General features: G+C 44.6%; 1 protein-coding gene across 1 annotated transcript in view; it reads right to left on the bottom strand.

Annotated features, from left to right (window-relative positions):
- Positions 1–26923, bottom strand: part of LOC126535779 (corticotropin-releasing factor receptor 2-like) — a 293126-nt gene that overhangs the window by 40493 nt on the left and 225710 nt on the right. Inside the window, exons 3-5 of the mRNA XM_050182572.3 lie at positions 26336–26430; positions 19862–19974; positions 12978–13110 (exon numbers count right to left, since the gene is read on the bottom strand). Of these exons, the coding sequence (XP_050038529.2) occupies positions 12978–13110; positions 19862–19974; positions 26336–26430 (341 nt within the window). The remainder of the gene's footprint in view (positions 1–12977; positions 13111–19861; positions 19975–26335; positions 26431–26923) is intronic.

Genomic DNA, 26923 nt, shown 5'->3' with positions numbered 1-26923 from the left:
ACCCATTCAGTCAAAAATTGTGAGTTACGACCGTCAGACAAATGTGTGCGTAGTTGTTTTCGTGCGACTGCGCTGGCCGACGGGCTTGGCATCCGACGATAGGATCAGCAGTCTACACCTAAAGCTTTCGTCGGCCTCCAACGAAAGTATTCTGTGTGCAGGGGTGCGATTTCGACAACCGTATGGCTAGCCTTTTCCTGCAGCGCTTTCCGCGCTTAAATCTCGAAACGCCCATCAAGTCGAATGGCAGGGCATTTGAACATATAGCTTTAATGGCAGGCCAACAAAACAAATTTCGCGCCTTCGAAAACAAAATGCCGTGACTTATGTTTTTAATTGATATGGCATCACATTATTATTTTCTTTTTGCCACCGAAAGTGTTTCCTCCACATACAGATGGCGTTAAGCCCCGTGAACCGCCGATGCTACGCCATATTTAGAACGAAGGGGCTCCTATGGAAGCTTTGATGCCAGGTATATTTACCTTGGACGGTAGCGCGCGCGAGCTGTTGCGTTTGCGTCGTTTCGCGCAGCGCACGATTTCGCGCGCTGTGCACGAGAATATCTGGCTAGCGGTGTAACTCAGTCCTACACGAACACTGAGGAAAGTGCAAGCGGATCACAAAGCATGATCGCGCTGGAACACGGTATAAAATGACAATTTGGTTCTCCGTACACGCGACTACATGACATAGGAACAAGCAGACGAAATGGAAGTACATCTATCTTGCTACTGTACGAAGTACGTAAACTAGAGACGCCGACATACGGTTTGCAGGTTTTCTTTTATTTCTCTCTAATTCGTCTGATGAATCGACAGATCAAACAAATAACTGATTGCATTGAATAATTCTCAAAACCACGTGCCACTGTGAGTGGCGTCACAACACGGCGAACTACGTAGGCGCACCTGCGCGACAGACGTCGAATCTCGTCTGGGAGCTTGGCGCCAGCGAAGAGAAAGGTGCAGGCGTTTGGTTTGAAATTTCATCTCTTTTCGGGGCGCGTAGCGGTGTAATAATATTCAGGCACGATCGTCAGCGTGCATTGTACCGCACTGCGCTTGTCAGTGCGAAATGGCCGGACCTGGTGAGGTACCCCCATGAGGAAGGGTGTTCGGTCGAACTTAGAGCGAAATGTAAAATGATTGCTTTCTTCAAGGCGTCGTACATTCCCCTATCTCTATTTAACATTACTATGTATTCTCAATGAAATGACAAGTTCATCGGTAATTATTTATTTATTCATTTATTTATTTATACGTTACAGGTCCCTAGAGGCATCGTAAGAGGGAGGATAGTACACTCAGAGATTATATAGTATACAATAATTAAAATAATATGTCAATACATTACAAAAAATACAGTATAAGAAATGCGCTAACATACATTAGTTGCCGCAGAAATGGGAATGTCCGAATAATATGGGAATGTCCGTACTCTCTCGGGGGAACGCACAAAATAGGTAGTAGAGACACCTGGGAGACCCTGCTGCGCAGCTCGGACTCTGAGCTCCAGCTCCGGCTCGTCCAACTGGCTGAAGAGGCTGCTGGGACCCAAGACCTCCCAGCCTGCATCTGAGGCGGCGACACTCGCCCCCTGACTTGTGTGTCGGGGGGTGGGTAGATCACCTTTTCCGTTGGACATTAAAGTTTATTCTATCTATATTGTTGGGTAGACATAGAAATGCTTATGCATTTCAAACATGCATTTATTTACGTATTATTGCAGGGGAGGGACACAGAGGGGGATGGGGTTAAGACAAGATCATGATGTCATTATTATCTCGCAGCAAAGGTGTGGTGGGCCATTCACTAGACCGATAGTGACGTCGTTTCTCTCTAGCAGCAGAGCGCGCGTGCAGCAGTCTCTCTCCGACTTCCCAATAGGTTCAAAAATGTGTCCCTGTATTTAATTAAATTAAATGTGCAGCCCGGGTACGTCACTTGGTAACTACAGTGCATAACTGAGTCATAAACATTATGATTAACGCATTACAAAACACAAGTGCGTAACATAATTCAGAAAGACTTTGATGGACCCACTGGATTAACACAATGAACCACTCATTGCACTTTCCATGATGGTGATCTTGCAAAGTGCGATGTGTGGCATTCCAAATAAACAATGTGATAAACCCAAGCCAAACATGTGCATAACCTCATTAAGAAACACAGACATAACCAATAATATACAAAGACTTGAATAAACCATTGGAATTAACTCGGTGATAAACACCGGGGCCGCACATTTCAGCTTCGCTGGTTTACCATCTGTACAGGGTGTATGAGCAGTAATTTTTATGTTATTGTTTGTTAAGTATTGAATAATGTTGTGCCAGTAAAACATGTTGGGCTAGTTGGTGCAATGTATTGGTACTGCTTTTTTGCTGGTTTTTTTCTTAATGTTGTGCCCTTCTTCCTTTTGTAACAACTTTTTTATTTCCCCTTGCATAATACTCCAACCTTGCAGCCTGCGAGGTATATAAATAAATAAGTACATAAGCACGTCATTCATCCATCTGCATACACCTCGCACCATTCCTTGCTCAACAAATGTCACTGTGTTGATGTTTCGCAGCATGCATCTACATTAACTGCCATTTGCGTTTCGGTATGGTTTGTGGACAGTGTAATGCATAAAGATTACATGACATTAAGGTTGTGACCTATGCGGTGCATAAGCAAACCTTGCAAAAGATGACATGTTGGATTGTTGAAAATAAGACAAATTGTATATATTGCAGTTACTTTAACAGCATTTAATTGACCACTTGACAAAAACTTCACTTCGCATAAATTCCAACACGTACACTGAATCTGCAGTTTTTTCTTTTTGCTTATTAATGTAGTCGTTACTGCATGGCCACATTGTAGATTTGAAAACAAAGTTAAATAAATTTGTTTGTTGCAATATAACAATATGTGTATATCATTGCGATTGTAACACCAGAACTTGATACAAACATGTACACTATAGGATGCAGACAAATGCTCAGGACAAACTCCAGAATGTTTGCATCCTGATACTTATGAAAGTGAACGGTTTCATTCCATGGCTGTCAATGAGGGGGAGAGAGAAAACTTAATTGTGTTCGTGGAACAAAAACGCATTGATAAGCTTAGAGATATAGTCACTGTTTAATGCTTTCGAAATGAATAATTATAGCTTGCTATCGACATTGAAGCAGCCTTTCGACAGCAAGAAAAGGAATCAGTTTTTCCAGCTCTGAACAGTGAATTGCAGGAAATGCAAGCAGGCATAAAATTCTGCCAATGTAATCTGTTTAGGAATACCAAATTCGTATAAACATTGAGACTTGCATTTCTACTTTCTCTGGCTGAGCAATCTAGTTTGAAATGACTCCCATAAGCATGTCGTAACAATGTTTATCTAATACAGGTTAAATGCATGGCTAGCTTAAGAAATCTGGATGATTGCTATAAATTACACTGAAGAAACTATGTCTAATAACATTAATAATATAAGAATAATATTTATTTTCACAAAACAGGCTAACCGTGAGAGAAGTGCGAGGCTGAGAAGAAAGCTGAAAAATTCTACAGCAAGTGCGCCTGCCGTGGGCCTACGATCCTGCATTATGAAGAGCGCGTATTGATATGGTCTTCTTGTTAGAAGTTCCGAGTATACTGCCAGCGCGAGACACAGGAAAACAAAGTGGACGAGAAGCGTGTCTTTCAGAACGCTATGTTACAACGTACAGGTTTCTACAAAAGTGACGGTAACTGCTCGAAACACTTGATGCGTCGGCTTTTGCGCCTTTAGAAATATTTAGAGAGGGCTCCCATATATATATTCGCAGCGCAAGCACGGCGACTGACGAACCAGGATAGCGCTAAGGTTGAATTTCACAACACAATTTTCATTCCACGTCGTAATCACACATTGTTTGAGGCTTCGTTCAGGGGCACACGCGGGCGTTCGGGTTGGTGCTTCTTGTTGCGTTTGGCGTAAGAATATGGCTAGTAGCAGGCACCACATATGCGCAATCACGGGCAAGATACACGCATCATTTCTTCAGAAGCTGACGCTGAGCACGGCTAGCGCGAGGATCTTGTTGGGCTGACACGACGACTTCGTGGCAGCCGAATTCCGAATACTGCATATGCGGTGTGGGTAGCAATATGAACTGGTCGATAGGTCATCTTGTAGATTGTTGTAGCGCAGGCAGAACGAAACGGTCATAGAAGGCAGATGAGACAACACACGGCGCTGAACCACCTGCGAACAGCTGTTTACGTGCGCCATGTCGCACTGAACTACCGAAACCGCCGTCGCGCACTCCAAGACAAATCTTAACTAACGTTTTTAAATTAGTACTCATACATATTACTTGCTTATAATCAAGAAAAGTCAATAATATTATACTGTAAACGTTTTATTCATTACAATAAAATAATTATGCAGCGTGTTCCACGAAACCTGGCAGTAAGCAACCCTGGGCGTCGCACCAGTCGCATTGTTGAAATCGCAATCATGTGAAATGAGCCCTCTAAAAATCGCACCAATTTTCGTCGTTGCAGTCGCAGCATGTGAAACAGCCTTCAGAAACGGCCGAATATCACCGATAGCGTTTCGTGCACCAGAGGTATGCGCTTGCGCGACGCAAGCGCCGGCGCTTCCATCGCTTGTTCACTTCGCTACTTACCCGCACCGCGTCAGGAAACTTCAAGGCACCACCTTACGTACATTCCTTTTTGTAAACTAAAAAGCCACCGTTGCCATAATTTTTCATTGTACGATAAGGCATTAATCTTGATTACAATACAAACGCAGCAGTTAAAAGTGGACAACGTTGCAGAAAGTTTGCTATGTTCAACCAATAGTATTTCATATAAACGCGTTGTTTAAAAAATGATGGCCCAACACAGAAATGCCAACACCACCCGAGAGCGATGCAAATACTATGAGCACGCCTTATGAACAAAATATTTTTATGGCCCCAAACGACGAAGAAAATGTGGCGATATGCATTCCTCTCGAACGCCATTGCATATGGTTACTCATTAGCATAATTCAGGCCACTCGTCGCACCACAAATTATGGCGGAAAATATCTGCAATGGCGGCCGAGTGCAACTTCACGCAACGTCAAATTTACGTTTACAAAGCGGCCCTTCCTACGGTGCTCCCCACGGCGTACTCCTTCGGCCAATCAGCAAGCTGACATGGCGGCTATCTTGTACCGCCACCACATATTCGCGAAATTGAAGATGCATTGCAATGGCCTCTGCACGCTACCGCTCACTTCCTTTTTGAAGCGCTAACGGCGTAATATAGCTGCCAAGGACAGGAAAAATATATTAGTCGATAAACTTTGCAGCTTACGTGACGTTTCACCATCTTTTTGAAAACGCAAAATTGCATTTTGCAAAACTTCCACTTCCCGGCACAAATTTTAAAACACGTGACCTCTCGACAGCCAGTGAGAGAGACAGCACGGTGGATAATGGTTGGCCTTGCAGCCGCCATGCGTGTCAATAATAGACCCATAGGATGCGCTGGTTTGGCCCAGTGGTAAGACACTTCGCTTCCGAGCGCGGGGTCGTAGGTTCGAAACCCACTGCCGCCAACGTTATTCCTTTCGAATTTGTTGTATTTTTTGTACATTAATTTCTTGATAGCGATTACCGAGGCGAAGTTATAACGCAGGCGAGAGCTTGCACGGACAAGGAACGCACGTATAACACAGGCCTGCGAGAGCGAAGGTGACGTGGTGTGGTGGCGTCCTCACGCAACACATGGAGAGCCTGCGCGACCACTGCAGGCGTTTCCTTCCGCTCGCTCTGAACCGTCGAGGCGCGCAGGTTGCGTGGCGTCGCAGCCAGTGAGAATTTAGGTGCTGTTTCGCTGCCACAGACACCGGCTTTTTCACTCATGGGCTGGGTGTCGTATCCATCGTTGTTTATTTGGATCGTGTTGTCCGCACAAGAAGCGAATTCTGGAGTTGCGAATACTTGTATGCTAAGTGCCCAGCAAGCATCTCGTCTGCCCATTCCCTTTGTCAAACAGCACTTGTGACGTGGTAGTCATAAAGACTGAAAATGATTGGTGGCATCTTGTTTCAGAAAACGCTGAGGGTCTCTAGGAGCAATTTTTTTTTTTTTTTGCTGGCCTTGCTCTAATGTATCGTGAGAAGTCTATCAGTTGCCTCATTGGTCTTTACGCCTAAATACAGGGCAAGCTATGGAAACTGTATAGTAAATCCAAGACAGTGCAGTTCTTTCAAAAGGCTTCGCTGGGAGAGCCAAGTTAACGACACAAACCACAGGCTATCGATACCTGCCACATTATTAATAAGCTCCGACCAAACTACACATTGCAGGTGTTTGGAGCGTTTCTTAGTGTATATGGTATACACCATTCTACCTTTTGAATAGATATTATCGCATACAATTCTGGGGCAGCTCGCTTAGATGAAATACTAGACTTTGCGACTCTGCTACAAAAAGAAGACATTTCACAACTTCTAAACGCTAGTGAAATTGCCGCCCTAAACGTTTATCTTTTTTTTTTGCCTTCTACCATATTGGTGGTATTTTGACATTCGTAAGTGTGGCACAAACACCTTCAAGCCCCCCTTATTCGCTTTTACAAAAAAAAAATATATATATATAATAAAATAAAGAAAGACAACAAGGAAGATACCTTAGCAGGTTTATCGGGTTTCACAAATGGGCCGCCAGCGAATATTTGAAGCCGGACGACTAACATATTTTTCTACCAGTGCATCTCAACAAGGAATAACAGCCATTTTTCTTGTGCCTCCGTACCGACTCAGGTGCAAGCCTGCATCGCCTCGAGGCGACGGAGCAGATGGGGTTGCTCCCTGCTTCTCGGAAAGTGAATATTTGATATGGCCTATTTCTTTACTTTGTGCTTTTTCTTCGTGTCAGCGCAGGAAAAGTAGGTAAATACATAACCGCAGATCGAGAATTTCGCGCCGAGGGCGATGAGCCAGACGGCGTCAAATAACTTGCCGTCACGGAAGGACATCAAACACATGTGGCCTGTCACCAGTTCCCGTAGTACGGAGAGGCTTCACACAACATCGTGCGGGACACAATTACTTTACTGCCCCGAGGCAACAAGCTCCTGATGGACTCAGTGCAAGTATGACCGTGTTCTTGGCAGCTACCGGGACCGGAAAAAAGCTACTTTGCCGGTACTTTCGAGAGAAAAAAACGAGAGAAATAAAGAGAAAGGAAGTGAGGCGAGAATTGCAATAGAATAAAAAGGAAAGATTTGCCCACAATTTCAATGTCTTCTATACTGAAATATGCGCAACACAAACTGCTTAGTCATTGCTGAATCAACGCAACCGACCCTGTTAAAACTGAATTTGCTTTCGTGAAGGTTTCTAATGTGCCTGAATTTTTACACCTCTGAAGTGCTTCATGAGATTCCTTTGCATTTCAAAGAAACTAAAAGATAACACAAAGTGAATTTTTTTATAATTAGCTTTTTGGGGAAAACTTTGTTAAAGAGAAGTGGTATTGGCTATGTCGTCACTACAAATATAAAATAAAGTAAGATATAAAAGAACACACGAATGCTGGTTCGAGCATGAGAATCTTTTTTGAAATCTGCTGCGCCACTAGGCTTGTTTCCTAAAACAATAAATAAATAAATAAATAAATAAATAAATAAATAAATAAATAAATGCATGGCTGCGTTTCAATAATCGCTTTACTTCTAAATTTCCTGTAGATTTATCCAAACTTTCTTTCGAATGAGTGGTCGGACACTCGGTTGGGATTTCTTGTGCACACTTACAAAAGTCATCGTAAAATTGAGCTTTTATTTATTTTCATCGAACTTAGTATACTTTCTACTGAGATACAATTGAATTACAGTAAACAAATATTATGCACTATATTCAAGACAGGTCGAGTTCTTTGCCAGACTTATAAGTGATGTGAAGACACAACTTCGTTGGTGACAAAAATAATTTGTTATAATTTAGGCATTATAAAGTATGACGGAAGAAAGGCAATATGACGATTTCATATATTTCGAGAAAACTGCAATTGGTGGCTTAGCGCTCCCAGATATAAACGAACGAGTTCACAAGTGCCCACAGTGCCATAAAAACTGTACAAATATGATGTGGCCCGTATTTTCAACTGCTTGACGTCAAGAGGAACTGACTTGAAAAGAAGTCCCTACGTGCAACTGTTTGTCCTGGAACGCTCCCTTTGGGCGCCGGTGGACATTTGCATGGATCCATCCACAATTACGCGAATTAAATGTGTGCTCTGTGGAACGGCTTAAACTGCACGATAAAGAAATTTAGATTTTGCTTCCTCTTACTATTTGTGCACGTGGAAGTTTTCTATATTGAGACATTTTGAGCGCCCCATTTCTCGCCTCGTAGATCTCTGGCTCATTTTAATCCGGCCGCCTACACAGTTCGCACTGATGCGAGTGGCCGGGGGCTAGGTGACGTGTGCAGAGTGAACCTGCAGCGCCAGAACACTGCAGCGAGGGCTGGTATCAGTTCCAGCCAGACACCGGCGTTAGCGCATCTCTATCGGAAACGCAGTAGCCGGCGCCAATCAAAGGCGCCCTCTCCTAATCAGCATGGAGTAATAATAATAAAAAAGCCTCTGTGTATTGTAATGTACATCTAGTTAGTGTCATTTAGGCTTAGTGTATGTAGCTCTATGCATGCGGTCGACAGATTGACATGCATTAAGGTAAAATTTAAAACGGAATATGTTGTTCCTTATATCACCTATAATTGGGAAGGGCCCCCCCCTTTCCTAGCGGCACTGGGGGAGGAACAAGTATATATATATGTGACGCAGCATGTAGGGACACACACTCCACTCACCACCGAACAAACAAAACATGACTTTTTAAACACTCAGCTGCACAAAAGTCACAAACTAGCCAGCGTGTGTGTGTGTGTACACATGTATACAGCTTAAGATTCAGCACGTTTTTAATGCCTTTTAGTTCAGCATATCAACAAAAACAGTGAACGAGCGCGAATACGATGCAAGTAATTAAAGCGTATTTGTGCGTGCTTGCGTGGGTAGGGCGTGGAAGTAATCAATTTTTGTATATGTGAGCTCTTCCTACATATTGTAAATCACGTCGTGCTATTAGGCGTTTCTGGTTTTATTTATGAAAATACGCTAAGGCACCCCAGTGGCGACGTGCTTAACACGTACACCGTGAACTGAACGCATCGAACAGACAAGTAAAAAAAAGAATTACTTCAGTTCTGTCGCGTTCGGTTCGATTAATAGTTGCCTCCTGTTAATGAGCTTACTGGGTGCATGGGAATACGAGCAATATTGGAAGCACGCATAATGCAGCTTAATGTTATTGCCAGCAGCTTCATAAGTATATGTTTTTCTACTGATTAATCAAATCCGTAATTTTCCTCTTTAATAATTCTGTAAGCCATTCCAAGTTATTCTATTGGTCCTTTTCGCGGTAATCCCATGGGCGCCTTCATGTTTGATCACGTGGTGACGCGTTCATTGCTTGCCTCAGCTGCCTCGGTCGCCTCCTCGTTTACAATGGGTGGACATGACGCCCGGTGCGGCTCGGCAAACCTCTGTATTGGCGGATATCGTGGACGGTGACTCGCTGAGCTACGCGAAGCTTTGGAGGACATATAAGCACTTTCTGAGCTCATTACGCCTTGTCGGAACGGAGCGAGCATTGTATATGGCGCTTGTAGTGAAAGCGGCGCTAGAAAGGTATTCCAAGCTGTCCAGACTTTTTGCTTATGATCTCAATCAGGATTGGTATGTTTTGCTCTTCGTTTTTTATTTGGCAAACATTTTGAAGCAGCGACTTGTCATTTTGCTGACTCAGAAAAGTTCCTCGGTGTGGCCACTATCTGATTGTCTATAATCTGCTTCACCGCTTGCGGGTGTGCTTAGTTTCGAAAAAAAATTGTTTTTGCTGAGCACAAGGGCTTGGAACATACATGGTCTGTACTTTGTAATAACGTGTAGCAAAGAAATATTATTGCTGGTCGCTCGCCTACTCTGCGCACTGCCCCGAAACATTCAGGTTCGAACATTCGTGTGCTGTCGGTGCACTCGACGTTACCCATGCTTCGGCGCATTTATTGAAGTGTGCGCCTATTCACTTGTTCCTGATACGTTGGCGACACAGCGGGCGTAGGTTTGCGTGTGAGTTGGGCCAGATGTATGCAGATAACGTGAAACAAGTTTAGCGAGCGATACCCACTCTTCCCGACGTTCTGGGGTTGAAGTCCTTTCTTTGGAAGTTACCGATACAATGCTAGCGGATGAGTCAACTTTTTATAATCGAGGAAAGGACATGAATCTCGACGGAGGTGCAACACAGGCAGTCCTTAAGCAGCAGCGGTCCGTGAACTGGGTCACACAGATTTATTCCATTTCTTAATATGCCAGTCATTATTTTTGCAGCTGCCTACAGTGCTCACACTTCTTCCCTCTACAGCTCCATTCTGCAGCACCAGAAATAATTTATTAATTACATTATGGGGTGTTACGTGCCAGAACCACGATCGCATTATGAGGCACGCCGTAGTGAGGGACTCCGGAAGTTTGACCCATCAGGGATTCTTTAACGTACGTGCACCTAAATCTAAGTTATAGGGGTGTTTTCGCATTTCGCCCCCATCGAAATGCGGCTGCCGTGGCCGGGATTCAATCCCGGAACTTCATGCTTAGCAGCCCAACAGCACATCCACTAAGAAACCACGGCGGCTCTTTTGCAGCATGAATCGAGTACAGGGCGTTAGCGAACATCCGACAGCTGATCGCACAGAAGCAGGGCAGAGGTAATGGTTTCGTATTTGTACGATTTCGCTGAGGCAACGTGCTACGCACCGCCGACAGTGCCATCTCGTTCCTCTGGAGCAAACTGCTCCGTGGAAAGGGTCAATGAGTTGTTTTCTTTGTAATTTAAATTCAAATAATCATAGCTAAGACATGAACTAAAGCCAAGCTAAAAAACAGGAATCTTGGGGCTTCCATTTGAGGATCACAATATGATTATGAGGCATGCTGTAGGGGGGGTTCCGCGCTTCTTTAACCACCTAGGGTTCCTTAACGTGCTCAAAAATCTGAGTAGACCAACGTTTTTGCATTTCGCCTCCATTGACACGTGACCGCTACGGCCGAGGTGGAACCCGCGACATCGAGCTTATCAGCGCAGCGCCATAGCCTCTAAACTATATTACGGCTGGTGAACAGCCGTTTTCATAGAAGTATTGCATAACCTAATTTTTATTTTATATCGGGAATGCTGGCCACTTTCGTCACCAGCTTTTTGATAACATTCAGTTGTCGAATAACTATATGGACATAACACTAGAAAATGAGCATGTAAAAAAAAAAGGAGAGCATGCACACCCACCTACACACGCACGCATACATTACACAATGGCGAGCTCTTTGCGCGAACGCGCGTGAATCGATCAGCGATGCAGAGGGGGCGACAATGCATTGCATACTGCGCACGTAAGCGTTCAGGAAATGACAACAGGAAACAGTGGAATATACAGAGTAGGGATTATTAAGAAAATGAAGTACCCAATGTATGTGTATCGGGGAATTGTTGTGTGTTCGTTTATTTCTATTAACTTCGCTTGCGACGAAGGAGGTGCTCTTCAGGCATTTTCGATACTGACGACACTAACCTTTGCCCTTTCTTCGTGGCGCTAACTAGCGCTCGACATAACCAAAGTGCCCGAGTGTGTCTGAGTCACATAGAGGGAGAAATACGTTGCAAAGTATTGCTTACTAAAAATAAATGCAGTCTTCTTGCACTGTGTCTTCCTTCGAGAAAAAAGACACAGGCAAAATAAAAGTATAACTCTAGGCTTAGCAATGAGAACAAGCGATGTGCGGTCAAAACAAAACAAGAAAACGCGTGCGAAATGTGCACTGCTACGCCTTTGTATTACATTTCGCATCGTCTGTACAGAGACAGAAACAACGAGCATTATACTGAAATACAAAAAGAAAAACGAGAGAAAAAGCCAAGTCTTCTCCGTTAAGGTGCATGGTAATAGCATTCCTCTTTTTTTCTCTTTTTCCCACCTTTCCGTTTTTAGCCCCTTTCGCAGGGCGCCTTGTTGCTGCCTCATTTTCGCAGACTTTATGCGCATTCATGATTGTGTTGTCCACTGGGCGTCTGACAATGGCGGCCAACCGAGAGGAGATTTACGCGTCGCGGCTTGGCGTATTGCGCCCCAGGGCAGCTAAGAGAAAGCGACAAATAAATATGAAAAAGCAGTATCCTCATGATGTGAGCGGTGCCCCGTAGTGCCTTGCTCCTTCTACTCCCATTTCGTTCCCGTTCTGTGAAACGCCCTAGCGCTCATACATAAACGTCTGTTGCACCAACGAACAACCAAAAAGGCATGCTTCTTCCTTAACCGCGAGTAGGTTTCTAGGAATTTCGAGCGTAGCCAACGAGAGAAGAGACGCGCCGATATATTCATTTTATCAGCACCGATGGTTATACCAGAGTCGTTCGATAAAAAAAAAGTTGTCAAAAGTGAGTCTGCCCTATTTCGCAGCAAATAGTCTTGTTTTATTGACTGAGTATAGTTTTCGTAGAGTGCATAGTGTTTGGAACTTCTATTAACTTACGCGTGCGCATACGAGACGCCTCTCTACTTAGCTTTGTTGTGTGTTTTGATTACCATTCTCTAGGTTGTCTGCATCCGTAGTATGTGCGTGCCTTTTGATGGGGAGAATGTAGCGTTGATTTCCTAACCGTGTCTTAAGGTTGCGTCCTCTAATATACCCTGTTTTTTCAATTGTTAACGGTGAAGAATCGGGCCTGTGTGGTACGAATAGTGAGGGAACTATGTTCCAATTAACTGCGAGAATGGGCGCCCACTCCATCTCGTGTTATCGTCCTGTAATTGATGAACAATTCGCATTTCGTGGAACAACTGGCAACAAAGTGGCTTAAGTAAATCAAACTCACTATCTGGGCGAACGGTGTTGGTTCTTCAGAGTTGAGCACCACCGGCATGGAGAGCACCACGAGCATGATGGCGTGCACCATGAGCGCGAGAACCAGATTCTGGTGCACCCGCGTCCGAGAGCACTGCAGCGACCTGCGATGAGAGCACAACGAAAAACGTATGAGCTCTCATGTCACGATCCGTCACTGTTAACCACGGTACCTATGAAGTCAGCTTGTCCTTGTTCAGATCGTCGTTAAATTAAATCGATGGCGATTGAGCTTTCCGCTCTCCGTAACGCGATGAGTTGAGTCAACATTGAACAAGCACAAATGAATTAGGCGTTTTATCGTGATTTTCAATCGACCTTTCAGAGCCTGCTGTCAAGCCTACATCATGCAACATGCGGCAGCTTGGTGTCCGATATCCGGGATGCTTTCCAAAAGGGCCACACCATAGTTTCTCAGTGGCGGCCGGGTCATGCTTCATGACCTCACTGAAGGGGCTGCTCGGTCCGCGCACAATGCAGCCCATAGAATTCGGAAATCAGCTCACTGTTTAGAACGTCATTAGTGGAAAGCTTTCGACTGTCGGACTGTCACCTGCGAATTTTAGAGCCTTTTTTGACGCTGCAGCTACTGAAAGGCCTATCTTGCTAAGATGCAACGATATTGTGCCGCTTGCTCGGTTTTCCATTTACAAAGACCTCTTTGGTCTACATTGGGATGGAGGCGACAGCGTCATGCAACGGTTTGGCGTGAGGAGTCTATCGAACATCTCTGCATGTTCGAAATACTACTCCGATTTTTGGTGAAAAAGGTCCTTGGATCGTCACTGTAGTTCCTGAAGGTGAGAGACCACAGCGGCTGACTGCAGTCTTGGTGTGCACTTTCGAAGAAATTCACCTTCAGTATTCTCTTCGTTTACTTACTTCTTTTGATCCTTCTACTTCCTGCATAGAGTACAGAACACAGCGCATGCATCAGGTTGATTTTCCTGCCTTCCCTTCATATATACTTTTCTTTTCCTCTCTTATGCGTCAAACTCACTGCATTTACTTGCTGCAAATCACTGGTAAAAATTATCAGTCGGACGAACGGAGAGAGGAATCGGCAGAAGCTCTGGCAGTCAATGAAATACAGACATGCGTCGCGATTTAAGCCGGTTGACCGACAGAGCTTTCGCAGATAAAGAAAAAAGAAAATAATACAACAAAGAAAAAGAAACATTAGCACCATGAACTCGACCGTTATTCATGCAGCGGGTCACAAGATCACTGCTGTACTTTTTGAAGACGTCTGACTTTTGCGATCATCCATGATTGCGCGGTGAACGCTGTTATAAGTAAACGCTTCACTGGTTATTCCTTTCTTTTGCCCTTCCTGTTTTCCTTTTCTGCCCGCTTTCCTCCCCCTCAGTGTAGAGCAGTCAACCCTGTGCAACCTGGTCAACCTGCCTGCCGTCCTTTTCTTTCCCACTTAAAGGAATAGATTGTGGCTCAAAACGAGCTCGCATCTTACGGTGTGGAGTTGAGGAGGAATGAATGGAAGGCACTGGGTCATTCAAGTTCACACGGTCCCGCATTAATGTTTAACGACGTCAGTGAGGCGGTTATCTGATCAAGGAGAACGATGCGAGAGAGCCAGTTGGAGACACTCTTATATTGAATAACGAAATTTTATGTAGAAATTGCTTCGCGTGATGGAAAGCGGTAGAAAAGCTGGGCAGAGCCACATGGGCTACTGCCTCGCACACTGTACTTGGGCTTCGGGCAAGTCACTACCGATCATCGAATTAAATTTTAGGATGGGAAATTTTATGGCCTCCTCGCACACCCAGTGTGGAATTGAGCGAGGTCAGTTGCCTCCATCGCTTCTCCGTTCACGTACAGTTGCTTCAGATCGACAACTCCCAAGACTTCTTTAGCGCTGAAAGGGATTCGCAGCTGGTAAGAGCAGTGTGGGCGCGCCTTTAGTAATACTCTTCCTGACGTCAGCACTACGAGGGCTATTGCATTCGTAAAGACAGGGCAGTCAAGGCCCTTGACCCGAAACACGTCCCATTTTTTTTTTTTTTTGTGCAGACATCCTCGCTGCCATTACTGGGAATGATACTTGTCTGTCAAACGTTTTATTGCAAGGCTGTTCAGCGTATAAAAGACTAACACCGCGTCCTAAAAAGGAAAAAAATCCGCGCAAGTCCGGTAGCCCAAATTCGAGTTCAGAGCGAAGCACTTGTGCCCATTGTCACGCCGAGTATATAGGCTTCTCAGTCTTGCTGGCCTTCGCAGCTTTACCGAGACAGCAATCAATACATCGCAGCCACCAGGTGCACCGGCGGCTACAACCGTCCACAGGCTATATATATATATATATATGAAGAAAGAAAGAAAAAGGAAAAGAAAGAGGGAAAATGCACCTACATGGCGCCTATCACAACGTAGATGGCGAGAGGGTAAACTTCACGCACTGAGATGCACTATGGCGGTACAAAACAGATAAAACATCTGGAAACATAAGTGACACTCGAACCCACTGTTTCGATAGATTGGCCACGTGGCCTATGAAATCGAACTGGTGCACTCTACCGAAGGGCCCGACGGTGCAATCTCTGAGGCCACGGTTCGTAGTTGCGCGGCGCAGGTGTCGACCGCGGTGTTTGTTGGGGCACTGCAGTGAGAGGGCCCACCAGGTGCACCGCTTATCTGGTTGCACTCTCTGCGGTGGTGGGCAGCGAGTGTCAACACGTACACTAATATTACAACGTGGTTTTCAGACATTCTCTTAATTTCCGTTAATTAGCTAGACAACAAGAACATCTGTCACAATAACATCACTCAAGAATAGCCGTGAAGCGTCATTAAAACTCACTGACCACTTCGGTCATCGGGTGGTGTGGCTATCCACATTTTTTCTCTTCTTTAGTCAAAGTGCAGTGTTGAGGGGAGGAAGTTTACAGAATTAGAAAGGGCGTAAGGCGACGATGAGCTACAGCCTGAATTTGGCCTTTTCATTTAGTGCAACATCATGCAATCGTAAGGCCTCTCCTCTCTCGAATAAACGCAATCTAACCGCCGCAATGTACAGCTGCAAGTTGACACAACTTGAGCGCCAATTGTGTGGTTAGACGGAGAAATCGTGCTGCCGTTTCCCCAGATTCCCGAGGGGTTGTCTTGAGAAGTTGAAATAGCCTACGCGCTTGGCCAGTTTCTGTGGAAGTAAAACTTCTCGGAAGAGCCCGTAATCTTATAGCTCACGTCTTGCATTTTTCCCTTAGCGCTCGCGTTAGGCAAGTGGAAATTTCGGAGATGCCATGCGTGGGGGCGCGCCGGCAACCAGCCGTGCAGGTTCCATGACAAATAGCTCTCATTTCAGTGGCCGCTTCGCTCCAAAGGAGGTCCGGTCCTTAACGGGGATCGTATGTTGTCTGGGGCCTGGCATTGCTTTGCAAGAGGGGAACCGGGCGATGCACTAGTTCGGGGTTCTTGATTAAATCGGGTCGCCGCTAGTTCTTTACCTTGCGGCGAAACAGAAATGAAAGGCCTAATATTTACCTTCAACTTTTTTACAATAAGTCAGCTCGTATGGCCTGAAAATGGGGAAATCTGCGACGGCTTGCTGAAGCAAACAAGAAATGCAGCGAACTTTAAATCCTGTGTACATCCATCATAGGCGATGGAGTGTTGTGAGCGCGCTTAGGTTTCATGCGCTCGCAGGAACTAGGTAGGCTCTAGCACGTGCCTTCCACGCTTACTTACAAAAGTCTAAAAGTCATGTTCTGATTCCCAAGAGAAAACAGTGGACAGGCATTCAGTGATCTGCATATGACGAACGAGAGAGAGAGAAACGTTTACTACTAATAAAAAAATAATACGAGTGCATGAAACATACACATAACTTTCAAAGGCAGTCTTTGTTGACAGCTGGAGCCACAAGGGAGCCAAAAGCGATTCTTTTGCGATGTATTCCAGCCTCACACATATAGGATAAAACATTTGTGACGGCATTTCGCTTTTTCTTGCGTTGAATTGTTTTTGTGATATTATGTGGAAAATTGTCACGCTAGAGTGCCTCTGTGGCTCCTTGATTCAAGGAAGCGTGAAATCATTCTTGAAATTCTCCTCCATGTAAACAGCAACTAAGACGCGCGAACTGCGCTAGCATTGAGTACCAGACAGTAACTTGAAAACATAAGATAAAGGGACAAATGTTTGCAATTTCCTCGGCGTACCGGAAAACCATAGAAAACGAACGTTCACTTTATCTCGTGCTGGATAACTCACAACGGCAGCTTAGGACAGGTACTTCAACATTGACTCGCATATTGTTGAACTCTTTGGCGCTCTGTGAGAATCTCATTTGCATACGCATTTTTTTACTTATTTATGAAAACAACGTGATATGTTTGACTTTTAAGGAGTAATGGATGGCGGAAGCAAATGCATTGAATAAATGCGCATCAAAATGACTCTCCTTTCTTTATTTTCTTTTTCATTTTTTGCGGAACATCAATATATGTTTCGTACACACAGGGTTATCGAACGCGCCAAAGACAAAGTTCAATCAGAATTTCAGATAGACCATACTATCCTTACTTTTCTCGGCCTTCAAATACCCACCAGAAATTATTGGGACTTCCAGTACTGGCAGACATTTTCTTCCCGCAGGGCATTGTAAGGGAGATGAATACCGACCGATCGACTGAAGTCCCACACAACAGTCACTCTGACTTAGGCATCAAGTGGCTGAAGCGCCTTTAGTCCTATGTGCGCATCGTGGGCCGAAGTTTTGGAAGCGTTACTAGTGAAAACGTGAGCAGCTGTGGGAGGCGTAATATTCATCCTACTGTCATTGTGCACTCCCACGTTCAATCAGCGCGACAGGTGGTAAATTACTGAGGGCAGAAAGCAGATGAGCGAAGCAAACCCCCTTTTTTCAGTGGGATGAAACATTCACTGTCGCAATAGTTTCGTGACCATAAACATGCGTCAGGGGAAAGAAAGAAAGAAAGAAAAAACCTCCGGGGATCTAAATACTGTGACGTATATTTCCGACCTACTCACGAACGGAACGGGCAAGCTAAGAGCGAGACAAGGGAAGGCTACGAGTTAACCATTTCTCTGAGAACTGGCTGTCTCATCTCAGTGCCTCGATTAATGGTCGATGGATGGATGGATGCTATGAGCGTCCCCTAAGGAACGGGGTGGTGGGTTGCGGCATCGTGTGCGTGCGCTGAGGACATGGTCGATTAGCTCTGGGTGCGCCTCCCGTCGATGGTATAGTTCGTGCAACGGCTCTTTCCCGCACGGCAGTTCACCGCAGGATCCTCGCGGCGATCTCGGAGTTGGCGGCGCTCCTTCCATTAACCTTCGATAGGTACAGAGGGCACCGAAATGGCTGAAGGGTACGGAGCTACTGCACACGGCGAGAAGTTTCGAAAATCGCTCCTAGTAAGCGGCAAGGATCGAAATAGAGTAAAGAAGTTATTGCTCGACGCTGTGAGTCTAATGATGCTGTATTGTGATATTCATGAGCTGCAGGTGTTCCTGCATAGTTGTTCTTTAATTTATTTTTTTATTACGGGAGATTTTCCGGAGGAGAAGGCATATCTGATAGAAAAATAATAGAGAGAAACTTTAGGAAAGGGGATGCAGGGAGGTGTTAACCAGGTTACATCTGGTTTGCCCCTCCTACACTGGAGGAGGGAAAGCGGATAGATGAAGGATTAAGGGAGAAGGAAAGGATTAACAGCTGATGCGCGCGCACACGCGACAGAGTGCGCTGTGCCATCAAAGGCGTTTGCGGAGCGCAGTCATCTTCAGAGTGTGCAGCAGTGCTGTCATGGTCCTCTGGTCGGATGGCAGCCTGTCATTCCATGGTCCCGATAACTTTTCTGTTTGGACGCTCTGTCGTCCGGTCACCTTAAAATGATCTTCGAAGCCTGCACTTCATCATCAAAAGGAAATCGGTACGTGAGGATATGTTCTGGGGTCTCGTTGCAATCGCAAAGGTTGCACGAGACACTTATCATGATTGCGTCAGTGCAGAAACAGTAGGATATAGAATAAAAGCACGCGGCCTGGTACACGTTCTGCAACAAGTGGTTGCAAAATTACCTGGCTAGTTGATCTTTCTATTGCATGAAGAATTTCACAAATAGCTTCCTCGTGTTAGTTGTTTTTGTTATTGGTGTTGTTATTGCCGTTGTTGTTGCTGTAAATTTTTCTTTCTTTATAAAAGCTTTACCCTATAAGAATTAATCAACTGCTCCACCAACATTACTTGATATATGTGACGTTGTCACTGACAGCCTAATTTCTGCTTTCGCGTTTTTCTGTGATGAATAGTCTTCATGGTGTATCACGTTTCCTGTAAGCATCCTTGGATGATGAAGAATAAAAGACACTGGATAGCATGGTACGGTAAACTGAGTCGTGGTTGTTAGAATATGATGTGGAGTAATAACCTTAGGCAATTCGCAGATAGGGCGGCCACGGTTACCGCATGAAAAAGCGTACTGCGACAAGGATTTCAGCTGCAAAACACAAAACTTAAGTTTCTTTCCAGAATTCTCAATATTTTTGTAGGCATCACTATTCGGCGTAGCCATCTTCTTTAAACTTTGCGACATATATTCTACCAGTATATCGATTTGCGCTCATTTTGTATATTAAATTCCCAGCCTACGACTTATTGTAGTACTTAACAGCTGAATCCTTAAAAGATGCATGAAATTCAGTTTCATTTACACATAAATTACATTAAAGGCAACAGAAACTCAATATCAACACATTATCTCTATAATGATTTTCTAAAGGAAGCGCAAACTAGGAACTTATGTCATGTCAGAAGCAATTACTGGCAGAGTTATGCGTTGTTTCTTATCTTAGGAATGCGTCACTCACCTGAAGTAACAGAATATGAACATGGTAGCAGATAGGAATATCAGGGACAAGAGAGAGAACAGCAGGAGGATGTAGCTGACCGCCAAGGAGACCACCGCCGACATCTCTTGCGGCTGCAAGTGTAGAAAAGAAATAAATAAAGGAAAATGCAGTATGAGCTGATATTGAGCACTTAAGCTCACTGTACGTTGTTAATGGTCTGCGTAAAGACGACTGCGCACCTCCAGTGCGAGTGTTCTCGCTAAAGTTCGCCGAAAACAGCGCTCTCCGCAGCGTTCGACAAACAATCGACAACTTCTCTCTCCCCACGGAAAACGGGGCCGCAATAATGTAGGGATTTCATTCGAATTATATATATGTTTTTTTTTTTTCAAGTTTCATCAGTAGTCCGAGCGGCGCTCCACCCACATTATAGCGGCATAGACGAGTCGGGAACGGTGAATGATTGAAAAATGAAGAGGGGGGGGGGCGGTGGATTATTGCAATCAAGCAGTGTAAATTATTACATTACATCGGCCTGAAAGTCTTGGACCCAGGTCTCAACCTCTGAGTGACTTTACAAGCCCTGCTGTGTTCTTAAAGCGCAAGGACTGCGCGAATGAGATAAAACAAAAGTCACAGGCCTGCGCCGCACACGCAGCAATGCCACACTGGAGGAGCGCCTCCACCCATTTTCGGCAGCACGCACTGGATGGTGTTCGTGCCTTGTGAGGAAGCGCCATAACGGGTGCCAAAGAATAGACGCAGATATCGAGACTACGCGGCACACACGTCACATCCCTTGACCCGTGGTACGATACAATGTTGCTGCTGATGACGATCTCCTTTGAAATGGGGCGGTGACAAACAGCCACCTAGCCTGCTTGTTTTATTCAGGTGTGCTATACACGTTTCTCACTCCAGCATTTTTGTAAACATCTGTTTAATATTCGTTTTCTTCCTCAAGACTTTATCTGCCTTGTACCGCTACCTGTGAAACTGCTACATGACGTGCCACCTGATATAACACTATGCAACTGCAACGCAAGGTGGGAACGTATCGACGCTACGCGGCGCCCATCTCACATCGCGTGTCTCCTGGCGCGCCAGGTAGTGTCTGTAGGGCGTTTTTTCCGCTACAAACTAGCAAGCGCTGGCATCGCATTTTGCGCGCTCTTGCATGCACATCATGTCCTGGTAATCTCAAGTATGCTGATCGATAAGACGGTAGCGGGAACAACATCGAAAATAAATCTTTGTAAAGATTTAATTTTTTTTAAAGTTACACACTCAAGTATTTCCAGAGAAAAGACGGGGAATGCGGGAGATGGAAATTCAAGACGATGAGCAAAACGTGAACAAGGTGAATGCAGGAGCCAACGTTTCGACAAGTGGCCTTGAAGAAGACAAGTCAACTTGTCGAAACGTTGGCTCCTGCATTCACCTTGTTCACGTTTTGCTCACACTCAAGCTTTGTCAGTTAGAACATGACTTCAGAAAAAGAATATTTCCGTTTCGCCAAATAACTGTCGCCTTAGTAACTATCGCTTAAACCTATTAAACACTGTTTTATTGGTTGTAACGATGCCCTATTATTCTGGAATGGCCTCCATAGAAATTTGCAAAAATATTTTTATCTAAATTCTCACAGTATCCGATACCTTGTTGTTCTGTGGTATAATGTGCTATACGATACGTTTTTACTGATATCTGCATAGCCTATGGAAAACTCGTACGCAAGCTCGAAATGCAGAAAGAACAATTTCCTCAATATCGCATTTTGCTCGGATGATTACGCAACTTATAGGGCATTTACGATCAAGAAGAATGTCACGCAGATTGCTATCAACCTTTGATTAGGTGTTTCACTTGTCCTTTCAAGTTTTTGTTGTAATGGAAGATGTTGCTTTTTATTATGTTTTCTTTGTATGTACTTCCTGTATACCTGTGACTGCTTATGAGCACCTGGTGCTCATATTATTGTAAATAGTTCCGGTGCATACATCACTTCTTTCATTGTAATAAATACCATGTTAAAAAAGAAAGTGCTGGCGGGCTCTGTGGTAGAGTAGCTGACTCCCGCGCGGTGGGATCGGGTTCGATCCCGGCGGGAACTGGGAATTTGTTTCTTCTCATTCTCGGCGACAGCTGCGGCGGACGGCGGGGGCGGTGGGCACCCTCGCCAACCAAAACAGCGATTAGAACGAGCGCATAACAGCTTACGATGTAATAGATAGAGGTCGGTCTGAGCTAGCGTCTGAGAGGCGTGCTTGAACTGCACGAGTATATAGACAAGACGCAAGAGGACACGAAGCACTTGTCTTTTCACGCAGTTTAATCGAGCAGTACTAACAACTAGTCCCACAAGTCACTACTGCGTGAGCACACCGCTCACATCACATAACACAAGACAGGGGTAGCAGAATTGCTGCCCCGGTGTAGACAAGGTAGCACAATTGTAGTCATGAATGGAGCGAACTCATAGCGAAGCGACAGCGGCGACTTTTCTCCGTGTTTGCTTGCACGCTATATATTGAAAATGTTCCTTCATTTAATTACCCAGCTCACTGTAAGCAAACAAGTCACGGATGTGCAGTAATAGAAATTATATCTCGAGGAAGTTAGCTTGTCGAGACACATTAGTTGGGTAGTCTAGATGGCCTGAATCAAATCACCGGCCGCGATCGCGGTTCGCGTTATTGCCAACCCCGCCTCTCTGACTGATGTCCCATTCAGAGCACTTTTTCCTGCCGGCACTATGAGCAAGCGAATCACAGCTGGAGGTGCTCTGAAAAGTGGGAAATGAAATCAATACGACACCAGTGAACGTGACTGGGGAGCACGGGCAACAGTTTCGACCGCGAATCTCGTTTTCTTCTTCTTGAACCTCTCTTTCTTCCAAGGCTGTCGGGAACAATCACAACTTCAGGCGTAGAAACACATTAAGCCTTTTCTTGAGATGCACCTAATCTACAATCGATTGAACTCTGCTCTTTCATCTCTCGTTCAAGGCGCGCCTTTTCAATTTAAAGTCGCTATCGCACACCGTAATGTTTACTGTGATACAGGGAGTGCGCCAATGCGTTGTGACAGTGCTGGCACTTCTGGTGGGAAAACGTATCTGCGATCGTCCTAACGCGTTGTTATTATTTATGCCAGACAGACGAGCCGTGCGATAACTTTGGGTTAACTTCTCGAGCGTCAGCGCTTGTCCCACGCACGCCATGCAATCCGAGAAATCCGAGGCGTGAAAATCAGTAATATTTTCGGCATTACAAAGAATGAAAGAACATGTTATTTTGTGTTACAGGTGCGTATAAGCCAATTTAGTAAGTACAGGACACGGCTGCGCCTTTCGGCATCCTCTAAGCATTCTTCACGTGCAGGTCCATGAACCTGAAGCAACAGCGCATGCAAGCTTAGAGTCGACGGCAAAGTCGACGTGGTCGCGCAAGGCAAGGCAATGTCATCAACAAGCAAGGCAATATCATCAGCAAATCGCAAGTTCCTAAGGTATTCTCCATTAACTCTTATCCCCAATTCTTCCCAATCCAGGTCTCTGAATACCTCCTGTAAACACGCTGTGAATAGCATTGGAGAGATCGTATCTCCCTGCCTGACGCCTTTCTTTATTGGGATTTTGTTGCTTTCTTTATGGAGGACTACGGTGGCTGTGGAGCCGCTATAGATATCTTTCAGTATTTTTACATACGGCTCGTCTACACCCTGATTCCGTAATGCCTCCATGACTGCTGAGGTTTCGATAGAATCAAACGCTTTCTCGTAATCACTGAAAGCTATATATAAGGGTTGGTTATATTCCGCACATTTCTCTATCACCTGGTTGATAGTGTGAATATGGTCTACGTACGTCCTCATCTTATAGGAGCACATGACGTAATTTTCAAGCAAGAAGCTCAAATGTACCTTCCGCGTCCAAATGATCCCTTTTTTGCCTCAAAGTCGGGACATGCTTTAATTATGATCTCTGCGCGTTTTCTTCCGCGGCGGCTTTCCGCGCGGTACTCGACTCACTCTTGCTGAAGAAAGCGCTTGTTCAGAGCACGCGCGGCTTCTTTTAATTATAACTGTTCTCGCCGCTTGCAGCGTCATCCCGTACATCGTGTGCGGACTTGAGTTACGGCTGTTTCTCTTCTAGCAAATCCGATAAAACGACAGATGGGAAACCATCCGCGGCTTTCACCGAAGAAAAGTGGTAATCAAAGGATATATCAGGCTCCTCCGAATCTGTTTGAAGAACGACTCTGCCTGGTAAGCATGTCCTAAGTACAGTTAATTCACGTTCTCTCCGGCGACACTGCAGCCGCTTCTCGGCTTCTTTGGCTTTCCTGAAAGGAAGCCGCGTAACCCCTCGGAATCGCTATGAAGGGGAAGACGGTCATAAAAGACATTGTGGTGACCGAAGTTGACGTAAGCTAACTTGTGGTTCCATTCATGAAGCTCGCACGTAAGAACAAGTCGTGACTGCAGCCATGCGGGCTGTTCAGTGCGCAAGCGCAGTAGCGAGCGACAATAGATCCGAGGCGCTTGCCAGACACAAAAACACAGAACAGAACGTTCGTTCTTCTTTTAGCTGGAGCTGTATCACAGGGAACATTGTAGGCTGCGGTCGCATTGGTTACATGGGTCACGTGACTCGTGTGGTGGCCGTCTTGCCGAGCAGACACGCATGCATTTTCTATGCTGCAAAACGCTGTGCAGAACACCAACAGTCACACGCTCGTTACCAGGCAGCCAAATGACAAAATCCTTCTGCGATGACTGAAGGTATGTGAAAAGTTAGTTCCTTGCGCTTTCTTTAAAATAAAAGCAGGTGCACTTATTCGAAACGTTTAGCGAAATCTTCACTTCATGTTCATTCCGATTGTGCGTTGGATTTGCCATACGTTTCCTTTTTTTCCAGTGAATGTTTACGCTCTCGAAAGAAAGACCGCAATTTCAGTGGATGAATGTCACAGGATATTGAGTTGGGACCTTCAGTGCACCATAACATAAAGAAATTTACCAAATTAAGCACAATTACTCACATCATGTCTGCAATCACGAAAATAATTTTGTCCTCAATCCCGTACATTTAACTATCTGAGCCTGTCATTCCGGCAACATATAGAGTAATTGCGACATAGTTTTTCATGTTTATTGAAAAATTGCCGAATATACGTGAATTAAAACAAAAAATAGTCGAAAGTACTAAAGAGAAGAAGTGGAAAACAAGAACAGATGGATATGGGAATTGTTTACTAAAGGGTAGCTTTAAGAAAGCAAGAGGGATAGAGGAAAACGGAAAATATTAATTTTAGTTTGCATCGTTCGGGAAATTGTTACTTTGCCTTCGGAAGCCCTTTAAAATTCATAATCACAAGTTCGGATGAAATTTAGTGATAAACTATGTAAATTTGCGTTTAAGAAAATCTAACATAAACAGTTTACATATTGAAACATCTGTTCTTGGTGCCGAGTTACAGGGCTCTTAACGCACGCTAACAATTATATTAAATTCAAATGTCTGGGGAATAATATTTCTTGGAAAATTTAGACTGCACATGTAGAAGTTTCCTCCAAAATTCTACTGCAGTTTTACCGCCGCCTTTTGTGTAACAGCAGAACGTAAGGGTTCATTTCATTTGGTTCTATTTCCTTCTTATCACCCACCCCTCACAACCAGCTCATCCGTGTATCACCGACGAATCGCAATAAGGAGCGTCATTAAAATAAAATTATTACGTTATCCCGGACGTATGTTATTAATACTGGCTTAAATTTTGCTGCTTGTAAGCCTCTCAGCGTTTCACATATATTTTAACAGAAAAACCGCAAGGTAAAGCTTCCCCTTAGGTCAAGAATGCGTTGAGTAGAATATGCTCTCCTCTTTAATTGACCCTCTAACAGGTAATAATTTCATATTAACCACAATAGTTAGTCTACGTTGTCGTAAAAAAGTGACTAACATAGTGCAAGCATCACTTACAGCGCGTACATAGACAGGGACCAAAAGAACGACGTTCTTTGGTCCCTACACTAAAGTAAGCACAAACTCCAGTTACATAACTACACTAAGACTAAGACACGCAAGAAAGCATGGATTAGATTCAAGTGAAGGTACATGAGTCCAGGCATTGAATTGGCCAAAGACGGACAAAAAAAGATCCCATAGAATGAGCTTATCAAAGATAAACTCTCCACTCCATAATTTCCGACAATTGCTCGACTCGTGCAGTAACGCTCGTCTTTGCAATGAATATCTCGGCTAAGGACCTAAGATCTTCCTGAGGCTGAAGGGCCTGCGGTCTAATGCCGCTAAATCAGCTGGTCTCGTAGTTGGTGCTGGTCGGCGCACACAAAATAATGCGCCATATTTGTAAGTTTGTGTGATAAAGAGGGTTAATATGGCGGCTGCTACCCCGGGGATTGCTTAGTTGAGCGCCGGTATGTGTGGTGTATCCTTCGGCCTAGTTCTGGCGACGGCAAGCGTACCTCATGATTGATGAGACCCAGGCATTCGGTGTAGTTTGTCCAGTTGCCCCAGAGCCAGTCGCCGTTGGGACCGCACACTCTGTAGGCATAGAGACCTGCGAAAAACGAAGCCCACCGGAAGTCAGTCTACCCGAATAAATGCGACACCCAGACGGGCCTTGGTAAAGAAAAAAGGCTAAAGAAAAAAGGAACTCTTTAAGCGGCAGTGCTCGTTTTGTGCAGCTCGATAAGTTTGTGTCTACGCTTAGTGACAAGTGGCCATGTTCTTACGTGATTCATTTTGCTGTAGTTTTTCTATCTCGCGTGACTTGTTTCTAATTGTATAATCTTATTATTTTGTTGTTCATGTATAACCACTCCCATTTCTGCAATTTCTGTTACTATTAAAAATACATACATACATACATACATACATACATACATACATACACACACACATACATACACATACATACATACATACATACATACATACATACATACATACATACATACCTACATACATACATACATACATACATACCTACATACATACATACTAGAAAATGTTCACGGGTCTTCTACAATGCTGTAAGTTAATTAGTGAAT

Source organism: Dermacentor andersoni, chromosome 4, assembly GCF_023375885.2.
Source record: "Dermacentor andersoni chromosome 4, qqDerAnde1_hic_scaffold, whole genome shotgun sequence".
NCBI classification, from domain to species: domain Eukaryota; kingdom Metazoa; phylum Arthropoda; class Arachnida; order Ixodida; family Ixodidae; genus Dermacentor; species Dermacentor andersoni.
The sequence above is the reverse complement of the archived record's forward strand: the minus strand, read 5'-3'. Positions and strand labels throughout refer to the sequence as shown.